General features: G+C 41.4%; 1 protein-coding gene across 2 annotated transcripts in view; it reads left to right on the top strand.

Moving 5' to 3' along the window:
- Positions 1-15,287, top strand: part of NAMPT (nicotinamide phosphoribosyltransferase) — a 64,586-nt gene extending 49,299 nt beyond the window's left edge. For both annotated transcript variants that reach the window (XM_074942477.1, XM_074942476.1), the window contains 3 exons: positions 6,819-6,959; positions 7,639-7,773; positions 12,126-15,287. In XM_074942477.1, coding sequence (XP_074798578.1) covers positions 6,819-6,959; positions 7,639-7,773; positions 12,126-12,239 — 390 coding nt within the window. In that variant the 3' untranslated portion in view covers positions 12,240-15,287. The remainder of the gene's footprint in view (positions 1-6,818; positions 6,960-7,638; positions 7,774-12,125) is intronic.
- Positions 15,288-15,598: the final 311 nt, after the last annotated feature.

A 15,598-nucleotide genomic window follows, 5' to 3' on the forward strand; every position in this document is an offset into this window, starting at 1 on the left:
ATGCCTCAAGAAGATTCCATTAAAAGGAAGTACTACAGGGAGGTCTGACATTCCTTTCTCCTTGTCAGGTTGAGGAATCTGTATATGCTGGAACTGAGGCAGGGGAAATTCTCTAGAGAGGTGTGTGTTAGAGGGAGATGTTGCCCCTAAAGACCTGATGGGAAGAAGTCTGGAGCATAACCTTGAGACGTTATGTCTCAGCTGCTGTGCTGTGTGTGCTGCCTTTTCCTATACCACTACCTGTTGGCTTCCCTGTCATGGCTTTAGGCTTTAAACATATCCTGTAAGGGTAAGTCTAGAACTTTAGTGCTCCTCTGTGTGGATGGTCCACTTCTAAATTGAGGCCATGTCTATACTACCTACTTACGTTGACTCAAGTTACGTCAGCATACAGCTGCCACAGTTAGTACGTTGCTTGTGCACATGCGTAGATGGCTCCTTGTGTCAGTGGTGTGCATACTCACCAGGAGCCCTTGTATCGATGCAGAATGTGGTGTATCATGGGTAGGTATCCCATCTTCCAGGGCACTGTCTTTTGGGAATTTTGGCAGTGCATGATGGAGCCGAAACAAGTTGGGCAGGGGTGACTAGGAACATGGGGTCAACTTCCCATAATGCATTATTCTCATCCCATAATTTCATCTGTCCCATAATTTTTGCACCGCCTTTTCAAAGTCCCACAAACCCACATGGGCATCCTTGATTTTGGCCATCTCTGATAGAAACATGGAGCCTGTACAGCTCTGCACTGTTGTCATGAATGTTGCAAGCACGGGGGACATCATCCTGCAGTATTTGCAGAGTTACAAGAAGAAACACAGGGAACATGACGATTCCTTGGAGAGCATATTGCTGTGGGACCAGTGCGAAACAATTCAAGGTGGTTGGTGGTGGTCATGGAGCAGCTGCAGATGCTGGAGCACTGGTTCTGGGCAAGAGAAACAAGCAGTGACTGGTGGGATCTCCTCGTCATGCAGATTGGGACGATGAGCCATGGCTTTAGAACTTTTAGAAGCGCAAGGCCACGTACCTGGATCTGTGTGCTAAGCTCGCCTTAGCCCTCCAGTACAGGAACACCAAAATGAGAGCTGCAGGGACAGTGGAGAAGTGAGAGGCAATTGCACTGTGGAAACTTGCAGTACCAGGTTGCTACCCGTCAGTCAGTAATCAATTTGGAGTCAGGAAATCCACCATGGGGGCTACTGTCACAGAAATGTGCAGGACCCTCAAGTGCCTCCTGCTGTGCAGGACTCTGACTCTCTGCAATATGCAGGTCATAGTAATGGATTTGCAGCAATGGGGATCCAGAACTACAGTGGGGTGATAGATGGCATGCATATCCCTATTTTGGCTTCATACCATCTTGCCACAGAGTATGTGAAAGGGCTACTTTTCTATGGTAATGCAAGCATTGGTGGATCACTGAGGATGCTTTACCAATATCATTATGGGCTGGTCAAGGAGGGTGCATGATGCTCACATCTTTAAGAACACAGATTACCATTGGCAATGTTGAAATGCCAGTAATGATCCTTGGGAACTCAGCCTTCCTTTTGCTCCCATGGCTCATGAAGCGAGACACCTCAACAGCACCACGAAACACTTTGGTTACCAGCTCAGCAGATGTAGAATAACAGTTGAATGTGTCTTTGGTCATTTGAAGGGTTGCTGGTGGTGGTTACTCAGACGATTGGACCTTGGTGAGAAAAATATCCCAATGGTTAGCTGCCTACTGTGTGCTGTATAGTATCTGTGAAGCAAAGGGGAAAAAGTTTTCACCAAGCAGCAGGTGGAGTGGCTGTCTGCTGAATTTGAACAGCCAGGTATAAGGGCTATTAGAGGAGCTCAGTGCAGAGCTATACAGCTAAGGGGGGCATTGAAATAGCATTTTAATACTGAACCAGAGTAGTGTGTGTTTGGTGTACTGTGCTCTAGCTGGCCCTCCTGTTTGCAGACCGGTATGAATTGTGTGGCAACAGCTTTATATGTAGGAACAGTGCATTGTCAATGCACTTATTAATATTGCTTGTGAATGATCTTTTTGAGTTGAGACACTGCGCAGTAACAGGTAACTTGTGCTTTCAGAACTTCTCAGCACTAGCCAGTGTATGTTGTGAACTAAAAACGACGAATAAGGCTAAGAGTTTGTCATGGATATTTTTAGTAAAAGTCACACAGGTCACGGGCAATAAAGAAAAATTCACAGAAGCCTGTGACCTGTCTGACTTTTACTAAAAATATCCATGACAAAATGGGGAGCTCAGCTGCAGGGTCCCCACACCACCCACAGCAGGGGGCCTGCTGGAAGCACTGCCTCTGGGGGCTCAGAGCTCCAAGGTCCCCACAGTGGCCGGGAGCTGTGGGGGCCCCACCACCGTTGCTGTCATCCGGGAGAGGCAGGGGGACCCTGCAACTCCCAGTTGCTGTGGGCTGAAGTCAGAGGTCTCTGGAAGTCACAGATTCCATGACCTCCGCCACCTCCGTGGAAAAATCGTAGCCCTAATGATGAATTGAATTATGTTACAAAAAACAGAATTTAATTCTGACCAAAATCTGTGAAAAAAACAAACAGGCAGTTAAACATTTAAAACTTAAGTAATTAATAGAACAGAACGTATGAAGAGGAAGGACATTCATGTCCGTTTCAGCTACACACACACATCTGTGAAAGCCACAGGTGGTGTATATCTGATTGTCTTCAGTGTCCCAGGGTGGAGTGGTAGGAGTACTTTAGCGAGCTGTGATACCATGTGGAATGTTGAGTGGGGTATAGGGAGGTCTCAATATTGAGTTTGCCATGGGCTGCAGAGGGAGGCGAGCACAGAATTGTTGAACCCGCCGGTCCACTAGAGTCTGCAGCATCTTTGTTTCCTGAGAAGTCCCAGTATGTCCTGTTGCATGTCCCTCTCCTTTTCCTGCATCTTTCTCCTCTCTACTCCATCCTTCCCCAGGCTATCGGCAATGGTGATCCTCCAGGCCCTGTGCTCAGTGTTCAGTGCCCCACTGGCTTGCAGGATCTCCTGGAATGTGTCATCCTGAGACCTCTTCTTTCTCCTGCTTGTCTGACTCAGGCATTCTGCAGGTGTGGAGGGGGAGAACCTGAAGGCCACAATGGCAACAGCTGTAGATAAAACAAAAAGGTACTATTGTTAATGTGTTCATTAGGGAAAGCAAAACTTTACTCCCAAAAAGTTGTAAGCACTCCATTCTCACTTCTGCTTGCGATTGTTTGTGCTTTTGCTCAGCACCAGCCAGGGTGAGTATAGCCCACCAGGGGAAGGGGAAATGAGGTAGTAATAGCTCGGTTGCATGATTCTGGTAGTATAGGGCAATGACACTGAATACTGGCACTGTTTTCCACAGGCGGTGGTGATTTTAGCTGATACCTCACTCCTGAGGTTCACAGAGGCAGAGACCGTGCAGCTGCTGCTGGTGACCTGATGCTGCCCAGGCCCATATCCTGTTAGCTTGTGCCTGCTGAATTTATTGCTGGGTGCTGTGGGAAAATGTCCTACCGCAATGGAAGAAATAAGGCAGCCCTCACTAGAAACATTTGGCAGAGGATTGCAGAGTACCTCCATGAAAGTTTCATTGAGATCTTTCCGGAGGATTTATGGGACATCCCTGTGCATATACTGCTCCGCATGGACCACCCTGCCTAAATCTAGAGGAGAATGAAAAGCAGATAGCAACTCTTCCTTTCTTGGTTGTACCACTATCTCTTCTAGCATGAGTAAATTTAATGAGATGTCAAAAGATGTGTTCTGCTACTTTGGAGCGGGGGAAGCATTCTTGTAATTTTAAAATTAAACTACACGTTTACCCAAAGTTCCTTCCCCTGCATTGGGCTTGCCTGTGCTCAACTGGTGGGACTGGCTGGAGTGCGGTGGAGTCAAAAACAGATCCTGGCTTGCTGTGCACCTGGATCCTCCCAATCTCCTGACCCCCATACTCTTCCTCTTCTACCTCTGCCTCCTTGCAGTTCACAGCAGGGGCCTCTGACTTGGACTCCTCTGAGGTAGCCACAGTGCTGGTGGGGGGTTGGGTCTCCGCAGAGGATATAATGCAACTCCTTGTGAAAGTGGTAGGTCTGCAGCTCGGCACCAGATCAATTGTTGGCCTTCTGGTATGCATGCTGTGGCTCCTTGGCTCTCATGTGGCGCTGCTGCTCCTTGTTGTAGCCCTTCTCCCGCATCCCTAGAGCAATCTACTCAGAGATGTCCACGTTTCTATGACTGGTTCAGCTGTGCCTGCACTGCCTCCTCTCCCCACAGGCCCAGGAGACCCAGTTCTTCCTGCCTGTTCCAGCAGCTGGAGGCAAGTAATGGTTGATGTAAGTAACGCAGTGTCTACCCTCACACTGCGTCAACCTAAGTATATCACCCGTGGCTCTCTGCCTCTCGGGGAGGTGGTGGTATTAAGTTGGTGTAACAGGGCAGTTGTGTCGGCAGTAGCCCAATTTAAGAGAAGACACATGCACAACTAGGTCAAAGTACTCTGCCTTGCATCAACCTAACTTTGTAGTGTAGACCAGGCCTGAGACTGGCTGGCAAAGTCTACCATAGTCTGAACGTTATCCCGCGGACAGGGTGTCCCTTTTTTGTAGGTTTCAGAGTGGTAGCCGTGTTAGTCTGTATCAGCAAAAAAAACGAGGAGTACTTGTGGCACCTTAGACTAACAAATTTATTTGGGCATAAGCTTTCATGGGCTAAAACCACCTTCATCGGATGCATTCAGTGGAAAATACAGTAGGAAGATATATATACACACACAGAACATGAAAAAATGGGTGTTGCCATACTAACTGTAACGAGACTAATCAATTAAGGTGGGCTAACTTTTGTAGTGATAATCAGGCTGGCCCATTTCAAACAGTTGACAAGAAGGTGTGAATAACTGTGTGTGTGGGGGGGGGGGGGGAAATAGCATGGGGAAATAGTTTTTACTTTGTGTAATGACCCTTCATCCTGCTAGACCCTCTCCTTTTAAAGGAGCCTCTGCAGCTCTGCAAACAGTCATGTTCAGTGTCACTACCTTCAGGCTTCCCTGTCATAGGTTAAGGCCCTGAACAAATCATGCAAGGGGAAAGTTGGGCATGTTAAATATCCTGAAAAGGCTGCTGAAGATCTTGCTGCTTTGGACTGCTAGATCTTTTAGTCAGCCATTCTCCCCTAATTAGAGAGACAAAGTGGCTAAGGTAATACCTTTTTATTGGACCAAAGTCTGTTGGTGAGAGACAAGCTTACACTGAGCTCTTCTTCAGGTCTGGGAAACATGCTCAAAGTGTCACCCTTAAATACAAAGTTGTTGAGCATAAGTAGTTAACACACACATTTCAAGGACCATTCAACACTCTAACCCACTAAACACCCTCCCCCCCCACCCCCAGCTACTTCCCTCCTTCATTTCCTCCCTGTGACTGGAGGGGTGTTAACTGGCCACTTCACCTTGAATGGCCCATTGAAATACTGTATGTGTTAACTAATGCTAAACAACCTGTTCCACCTGGTAATTAGCTGTGACACTTGGAGCATGTTTCCCAAACCTGAAGAAGAGCTCAGTGTAAGCTGGAAAGCTTGTCTCACCAACAAAAATTGGTCCAATAAAAGCTATTAACTCACCCGCCTTGTGTCTCTAATATCCTGGGACCAACATGGCTACAACAACACCGCATATTCTCCCCCAGTCTCTTTTTTTTCATTTAGCTCTTCCCCTTCTCTTTCTCTGGATGGCCTGGTTGTCACTTCTCATCAGTCATGACTACAGGCTAGGGATTGTCTGTGTGAGAGAGTAAAATAATTTTAATGTAATTAAGTGTAAACTGTCCCTTCATAACAGAAGAGTCCTCTCATCTGGGACTTTTGCACTCTGGTTAGTAGTATGTTTATAGGTGGTTCCAAACACTGGAAGTTTCTTGACCTGGGTTGTGACATGCTTTCCAAGCTCATATAGGGGAGCAGTTCAGGAAAACAGAACTTTGACCAATCAGCTTCTCTGGCCATTGTGGGTAGGGCTAATACAGCAATCATGACTCTAGACTAGAGGATTCTTGTGTTATGAGAAGACATATTTATGGTAAGTTTTTAAATTGTCTGATGGGATTGCATTTAACTTTTTTTCTGATAACTCTCAGAAAAGATGGCAAAACAGCTGAATATGCCAAACAAGAATCGCTCGAGAACTTTGGTTGAAGAAGAGGGTAAACCAAATGCTCTACCATGTGAATACCATCCTAGAAATCTCTAATGCAACTAATTCTAGGCTGCATATCCTTAGGAAGAATTGCTCTATTGCAGTTCCGGGTAGAGGCAAGCAAAGCCCCTCTCTTGGTGTTGGTGGGTGAAATGATCACTTTGTTTCAGAACACATCCTATAACTTGAGCTTCTTTGGAATCTAGAGTTGGCCCACAATTTTGACAACCATCAGAAGGCTCTTGAATGCCACCATGAAGGATTAATTTGGGCAAAGAAATAATATGCTTTAGGGCTCTATGGCTGGGTGTTGCATTACTGTACTATTCTTGTCTTGGGAAGGGAGGGGGTGGTGTTTTATGTTGCATGTTACAGTGCAGATAACAGTTCTCCAGCAGTAACATTTTATAATGATCTCAGACTAAAGTATTAATTAAAAATTTGAACAGCATGCCAGGTATTGACAATATTTTACATATATCTTCTTGATATATGAATGCTAGCTGGCTTAATTGTCTGTAAAAGAGCATCTTCTCAAAATGTGCAATAAAATATTATGGAAAATGACATTTATCAACCCAGCTCTTAAAGTACATTCCTTTATCACTGTTTCTTTTTCTTATCAGATTGTGGAGGGAATGAAGAAGAATAAATGGAGTATTGAAAATGTTTCCTTTGGATCTGGTGGCGCTTTGCTGCAGAAATTAACTAGGGATCTCTTGAATTGTTCCTTCAAATGCAGTTATGTGGTGACCAATGGCCTTGGGGTATGACCTCTAATTTTTTCACTCATTTTATCACATATGAACTACAGTAGAACTCCGGAGTTATGGACATCTCAGGAATGGAGATTGTCCATAACTCTGAAAGGTTCGTAAGTCTGAACAAAACGCAGCTCTGGCTCCAGCAGTTCACGCTCCAGGCCAGGTTCCAGATGCAGCTACGCAGCTTCCTTGCAGGCAGCTTCTTTCTGGGAAAGCTTGTCCCCTTCCCAATTGGCCAATGGAGGGGAAGTGAAAACAACACCTAGGGCTTACAGGAAAGCAGTGCAGACCCCAATGCTGTTCCTGCTTCGGCTGGCAGTGGGGGCTTGCAGCTTTGCCTGTGAATCACAGCATCTTCAACTCCTAGCTGTAAGTGGGTGCCTCGCACATGGTGGTGGGGACAGGGAGCCCACATGTGCCCACCTTTAACATGCAATACAGGCACACTACAGTATTTTCTTTTGCTGTTGTTGTCTCGCTTCTGCCTGGTTGGTTACTTCCAGTTTCACATGGTGTCTGGTTGACCAGTCAGTCCATAATTCTGGTGTTCATATCTTTGAGGTTTTACTATATTTGTATTGCTTCACATTTCAATCACATATTAGCACCATCTGCATGATGTGCATGAGCACTCATTTGGATATCTCCTCTTATACTAACTTCTTCTCACTTTGATTTCCAGGTGAATGTCTTTAAGGATCCAGTAGCAGACCCTAACAAAAGGTCAAAGAAAGGTCGACTCTCTTTACATAGGACACCCAATGGAGATTTTGTTACATTAGAGGAAGGCAAGGGGGATCTTGAAGAATATGGTCATGTATGTATTCTGACTTATCACTTCCTCAGAAGTAGATTACTTTGTTCCCAATGCTAACCCAAACTGAGAGAAAGTAGCTTAGATAGTTAAGCTTGATTTTGAGATTTGTTTTCAGTCTTCTTTATATTCAACCAATAACCTCTACCAAATAATCCCAGAAGCTCCATCTGTAGCAAAATCAGTATAACCTGCACTGTAGATATCACTTAGTTTTACTCTCTAGTATTTTCAGTTGGGATTATAGGAAAGGAATGGGGAAAATTGCCTTCCTTTTTCCAGATCTGAACAGTCTGTTGATGAAATGTAGAATGCTCTTACAGTGCAACCTCTGTAATACTCCCTCAATATTTAAATGGCTTTTGTCAACTGGAGTCTACCAGAAACTGGATTTTTAAAAATCCATTTAAAAAAGAACCCTCTAGAGAACATGTCCTCATTTATTTCCTTTTTAAAAAATTAAGGCTTTCTGGTATGTTCATAAAAGCCAAGCTGCTGTTCGTGTCCTGTTCTCAAGCCCTTTTTAGCTCCATTCAGTCTACGATGCCATATCTGCTGTGTGGCATTATATCTGTATCGCTGAGCATAGCCTTCAAAACTGCATTAAAGTCATCTAAAAATTTAAACTCAAGACTTTAATTGTGCCATAAACTTTGATTAATCCCTTGACACTGTACTCTGGCGGCCACAGAATCTCTCAGTAAATGCATCTTATTTCACCAATTTCCCCCCGCCCCCTTTACAACATAAATCCAGTGTTTTCTCTTCAAGATGTACCTGGGACGTCAGTGACCAGTGTTACCATTAGGATGACTGCAGGCCTCCTCAGTGAATTGATCTGAATCACTGAGCATTAGCACACTCCTACTAGATATTTTGGAGGCAAAAGGGGCTTGGGCAGGATGTTTTCAACCTCTCTCAACAGAAGGACTCTTCTCATCTTCCCGTTTTCAAAATGATCCCATCCCCAGTAGGGTGTTGTACACCTGCACTGACTTACACCTGCCCACTCTTTCTTATCTTTCTACTTCAGCACCCCAGTATATGCTTTTCCCATCCTGCCTCTTATCTAATTTGAGGGGAGGAGGCAGGATCCAGCTGTAGGGAGAAGTGGGGTACATTGGAAGGCCTCATACAGCCACATCACACACCTAGTAGCCCCAAAATAACCAAGGAAATTGGCCAAATGCCAAGTGACATCTGAGAACTGCCTAACTTGCTACAGGTTAAATATTACATTATGGATGATTATGCAAATTGTGGTTTTGTGTGGAATTTTTAAAAGCAATTGGCGTAGGCCTAATTCTGTTCATATTGAGATCTGAGATAAAACTTCCTTTAACTTCAAAGGGAAGAGGGTTAGGCCAGTTCTGAGCACTTAAGAAAATGCCGCCCTTAGAGACTTCCAGACAAGGATTTACAAACTAGCCTTGCAGTGCTTCTGCCAGTTGGTATTTCTCCAACTTCAGATGGAGAAAAGCAGAAATTAAATGACTTGCCCAAAGTGTTGAGCTAAATCTGAGGCAAATTGGAGAGTAAATCCAGCCCTCCTGACTTCTAGCCATTTCATTGCACTGCATGTATTCATAATACTTGGTGAGGATTTAAAAGTTCACTGCCTTTTGGAATGCTGAGTCATGTTCAGATAGACACTAAACATTTGGGTGCAAGAGTGAGAACAGGCAAGCTGTAGTTCAGTAGTGCCAGGCTCAGTAGATTTGAAGGAGAGGAAGGAGGTGACTTAGTGCATAGGCCAAGAGAAGCAGTTTCAAATGTAACGCTCAGCAAAGAGGGGAGATACAAAGTCAAAAGTGGGTGATAGGATATGAGTTGAATGCAGGACGAAACAACTACTGAGAGCTCTGCATTGGCTTGACATTTAAAATGGGCTCTTGAATTTGGTATAGAAGGGATGTATGCAGGGGCTGTGATATGCATGCTAAGACAGGAAGAGGAAACATTTGGTTGCAGTCTTTTAAAGTGAAGAGCGAGGTGGTGAGAAATGTGTATGCTGTCAGCTGTTGCCCAGGCTTTCTGAATAGCCACAGTGCTTGATTGTCAAAGAAACATCAGATTACTGGATTTTGATTTCTTACTGAGGAAAGGACTTTTTCTTGGAGGGGGAGTGACCATTCCTGTCTTTTGCAGCCACTTCGCCCAGTAGCCACTTTCTTCTGAATGTTAACCCTACTTCTTTGAGGAAGCAGTTAAGACATGAGTTACCAGACGTGTTACGCTTGGTGCAGGTGATCACAACAGGCACTAGCGTGTTCTAAAGAAACCCCTTACAGGCAGCTGTGTACAAATAGTAGGGGCCCTTATAAAGGCATCAAATGTGTGAATTGTCAGCTGCATATGGCAGGACAGTACAATGGCAGGGCAGTTTTTGGGGAGAGAGTCAGGGAGCGATTGGAGAAGTCATGCAATCCTTTGGTCTTTTTGGATCAACTAACTGTCTCCAGGTAAAGAAGTGGCTGTATACGGGAAATTTCCTAAGTAGTATTTATGCACAGGTTTTTAGAATCTTTGTTCTCCAGGTTACACTAACATACAAGTGAGGGCAGAGGCAGCTATATAACACCTCTTCGCGGCAGAACAGTTGGTCATAGAAGCCACCTGATGTATCTTGAAGAGGAGGAGAGAGGTGCAGTCAAATAGACTTGCCTGTTCACAAGCAAGGAAGGCACAGACAACAAGAGTCTTTATCAATAGAGCAAAACAATAGGCAGTAGCAATATTTGGAAACCTATGCAGAAGTTTGAATATTGTTGTATTGCAGGCAATTTCTGCCACTCTAGGTATTGGCTTCTAGTAAATAATATATCACTTTTGCCTTTAGATTTCTCAAACAGATCTGTAATTGCTAGGGCTGTCAAATAATCTCAGTTAACTCATGCGATTAACTAAAAACAATTGTGATTAAAAATTAATCGCGAATAATAGCAGTGTTAATAGAATACCAATTGAAAATTATTAAATATTTTGGATGTTTTTCTACATTTTCCTATATATTCTGTGTTGTAATTGAAATCAGTGTGTATTTTTTGACAAATGATAGTATTTTTCAATTCACCTCATACAAGTACTGTAGTGCAATCTTTTTGTTGTGAAAGTGCAACTTACAAATGTAGACTTTTTTGTTATATAACTGCACTCAAAAACAAAACAATGTAAAACTTCAGAGCCTACAAGTTCGCTCAGTCCTACTTCTCGTTTAGCCAATCGCTAAGACAAACAAGTTTTACATTTATGGGAGATAATGCTGCCCTCTTCTTATTTACAGTGCCACCAGAAAGTGAGAAAAGGCATTTGCATGGCACTTTTGTAGGAGGTGGTATATTTTGGTAACACTTTGAGTAACACGCTTGTCCATCCTGGAGGTATCTAGCTTTCAATCATAGGAGGTAGGCCTTATCACAACACAATTCAGGATCCGCAAAGCTTTGAGTCTGTTCAAAATCAGGCAAAATATGGTCCTCCATCTCTAGCAAGTACAATGGGTAAGGAAGAAAGATTTGCTGCCTACTGCGTTGAAGTGGCTTATTCATTAATGTCACTAAATGGAAGCGGAATACAAAATACTCACTGCTCCCCAGGCCTGGTTGACTAAAATTGCAGGTCTGTGTGATGGCAGCTACGCTTCACATTAACACTATACAGAGTTGGCTTTTGTTACACTTCTAACTCACAGCTTGTCTCTTTGGTGATGCTCTGTTTAATACAAGGATATATGCAAAGGAGATTTCTGCCAGGTGCTGCAAACAGCTTTTCCAGTAGCTATTCCAGAGGGGAAAAGTGTGTTGGTCTTTGTACGCCCTGAGGGAAGTAAATGTTGGATCACACTCTTAGTTCTAATATCAGAATTACACTCAGGTGTTGGTCAAGTGAGCTTCACCTTTCCTATTAATAGCTCTAGCAGAGTGTATGAAATATCTTCCCCACTCTTAGTTTGTGCTTTCAGCAGTGGCCTGGCACAAGAGGTTGATGTCTTAATTTATTTTGAGATTGTGTATACTAATTCTTTGTACTATAAACACTACACATGCATAATATGGCTAAAATATTTATAAGATTTTAAGAATGTTAGTGTTACAAATAGAAACACAAAAGCTAGTCTCTTAGCAACTAAGGCCCCAATCTCACAAACACTTTATGTGGGTGCTCATTTTTACGTATCAGTAAGTCCCATTGATGTCTACAGGGCTACTCATATGTAAAGTTGAGCAGTGCATAAGTGTTTGCAGGATCATATAAAAGTTTACATCTGACAGTGTAACTAGTATACATGTGTGTTCAGCACCTCTTGAAAGAGATCTTATTTCACGTTCACTGAAACAAAGTGGTGTCTGTTACAGGATCTCCTTCATACGGTCTTCAAGAACGGAAAGGTAATGAAGTCTTACTCGTTTGACGAAGTAAGGAAAAATGCCAGCCTGAAGGACAGTGAACTAGAAGTGGCACCTCATTAAGTTTAATTCCATGTCTCTCTGTGTAATGAGTATGTACTGCATAGCTAACGAGTTTGTTGTACAGATCTGTGTGTTTGTGTGTTATGATGCATTATAGCCAAATTATTTGTTGGTTTATGGACATACTGCCTTTTTTCTTTCCTTTTTGGCACCAGTCTTTAGAAAAGAGGAAATTAGGAAATGGTTCTTACAATGTAAAATCTGTTTAATGCTGAAGTGTGCTTTTTAGGGCCCTTTGCCAGTAGTGATTCAATCTGGTATTGATCTTTTCACAAATGAGACAGAGCAGAGAAACATTTTTATATGGAACAGAATATCACAAAATGGATTTACATGAAATTATCATGATTACTTTGTTTATATTTAACTTGTATTTTTGTACAAACAAGATTGTGTAAAATATATTTAAATTTTCAATAATTGTCTTTCCAACTTTTCATGATTTTTATGAGCACAGACTTTCAAGAAAATATTTTGGAGGAAAAATCATTGCCTTTTGTCCATTAATCAGCAAATAAAAATGGCCTTAAAGTTTCTTGTGACATTGTACCATTTGAAGGTTAAATCAGGACTTGTACGTACTTAAGACCCATAGAATTGCTGACCTCACTGTTCCTTGTAGTTATCTGTAGTAGTCATTCTACATTAAAGAAAATTACTGTTCTTGCTGGAATCTTTAGGTACTATAAACGTATAGGCCTTGCTAGCAGTGTATGGTATGTAAATGGAATGCCAAATTTGAAAATTCTCTACTGCAACTTGTCTCTTGTCAAGTATAGTCCACTTGGCATATGCACCTCAATATTTTAAGAGTAAAGTTTTTAAGAGATATCCTCTTCCACTACAGAATATACATGTAAAATACTGATAAATATGGAAGCGGTGTATTTTAAAGTAATTATACTTCTGGGTTTATTTTTCATATATTGTAAGTGACATGACTTTAAAGTGAAATACTGGACTGGGTAGTGCACTTTTTTACTTTTTTGTATTTTTTTCATTAATTTGCCTTTTAGCAGACTGGATGTTAAATTGTATACATATGTTTAACTATTTTTTGTTAAACATCTTTAATAAAATATTACGCTAGACAAACTCCTTTTACATGAATCCCCCCCAGGGGGGACATGATACAGAGGGATAATTATGAAAACAAAAGATATGAAAGGTACTTTTTAGTCCACTGCGCTTGATTTTATTCACTCTCTGCATATGCTTGCTTGAACACCTGCTGGAGAACAAAACTGTCAATGATTTTTAGACAAACCATAGCAAGTTTTCAGATGTTTGACTCTACTGTAGAGTGGCTCTTATGAGAAAATGAATCTCTCCTTTTTTAGAAAAGCAATGGTTTCTGTAACGTTATCCATGCTAAAGAGCAACTAAGTCACTGATCATTGTACAGGTGTTGCATTTGGTTCTGGCTGTAATGTATTAGCAAGCGATGTTACAGGACAAATGGTTTATGAGAGATCAAACAATTTAGACCAATTGAGATAATACAAAATATACTTTTATTTGAAGGAAGGTTAAAAAGCCATACTTTATTTTTCTTACTGTCACACCAAAAAGGGCCACATCAAAGAACTTGTCATGTTTCTAGTATGTTTCCGGGATTTGAAGTTAAAACACTTAAGCCCAGTTGCAATAGTTTGTTTTATTTGTTTAAAAAAATGTTTTCACTCTTACTGTATGTGATTATACACTTCGGTGATGTAGAGTGTTAGTAAGATGATAAACACTGACCTTTTCACACCCTGGATCTTGCATTCTATTGCTGTTACCCGTATTGTTCATATTTGGTCAGGAAAGATTTTAACTCCAGAGATAGGATTAGTAACAGTTCAATAGAATAGACACTTTCACTCCTCCATATGATACGTATTAGAGAATTTTATGATGTATGGTTTAAAAAAAATATATAACTGCTTTCATCCTGTACCAATAAAGATTTTGATAACTATTGACTACCCATAACTGATATTTTTGTAATTAAGAGCTGGGGATATGCTATGAAAGCACTGTTTTCTTTTTGTCTACCATGAAGTACACAAGTGACTGTTTGATATTATATCTAGATTTCAGTTTATTTCCTAAGCTGTGCATGTCACTTTCAGAAAGTCGTGTCTTTCATTTTAAAATAATGTTAGTACTTTAACCACCTGGTGCTAGTCAATCCTCAACTCTTGCCACCACGCGTTTGGCAGTTTGACATGTCAGACACCAAAGGGTTGATAGTGATGTGAAATATAACCTGCTACAGTGCTTGAACCTTACAATATCGTAATTCTTCCATACTGAAGCAAACAGCATGTTTGGGTTTGCTTAAAATAATTAGATTTGTAGCCATTGAGAGATTTTAATTATCCCCATTTAATTATAGTACAGTGTTTGTATTTAAAAATCAGAGTTGGACGTTTTGTGTTAATACTCTAAATAATTTATTTAGTATTTAGCATAAGAAATGGATTTTATAGGACTTCTTTTTTTCCTGAGATGCATGGCTATGAAACTATGATGCTAAATCTTTTTGTAACAAGATCTATCTTAGAAGATCTGAGGAGAAAATAGAAAAGTATTTGTTTTATTTGCCAAAATTCAAAACGTAAAGTTTAAACTGTTTTTTCTAGTTTTACATTCCTCCTTAACTAGTTTAGTGGAGAGTAAATATTCTTCACTTAAATCTTGTGTTAAATGTACTCAACATCAAATACAAATATGTAATAAAATGGAAATAAAGTTTAGTTCTGGTAGTGAAACACTAATATCCATTTGACTTTGTTTTAAACCTGTGCTGTTGGATGTCAGAGTTCTTCCACATGCACCCATTGCCACCAGTTTGGACAGAGTGAAATTGAGGTGCCATGATGATCTTCTATAGAGGATAACCATACAAAGTGAACAGTTTACGTAAGTGATACTCAAACTGAGGCTAACAAGCCACAAATGGCTCTTCAGTGTGTCTCCTGCAGCTCTTTGCAGCACACAATATTAAAACACTGTGTGACTTTAATTATTAACCAATCAGGATGCTTTTACTATGTTAACCAATTGTAATTGATAAAATACTTGGTCAGTCATTTTGCTGTGAGAATTGTATATATAATATATATATAAATAGTAAATGAAACCATGAATTTGCAGTACTCTGGCTCTTTTGGGTAATGTTTGTTACTAATTTGGCTCGTGAACCACTGAAGTCTCAGTGTCACTGGTTTACATTTATGTATTAGACTTAAAACACATTCTGGAAGGAGGTGAAGCAGGTTACACGTATCCCATGTTTGTTACAGGACTTGAGCAAATCCCTACTCTAACAGCTTATTCCACTTATAGGTTTTATATGTATTTGAAGGTGG

Source organism: Natator depressus, chromosome 1 (genome assembly GCF_965152275.1).
Source record: "Natator depressus isolate rNatDep1 chromosome 1, rNatDep2.hap1, whole genome shotgun sequence".
NCBI lineage: Eukaryota > Metazoa > Chordata > Testudines > Cheloniidae > Natator > Natator depressus.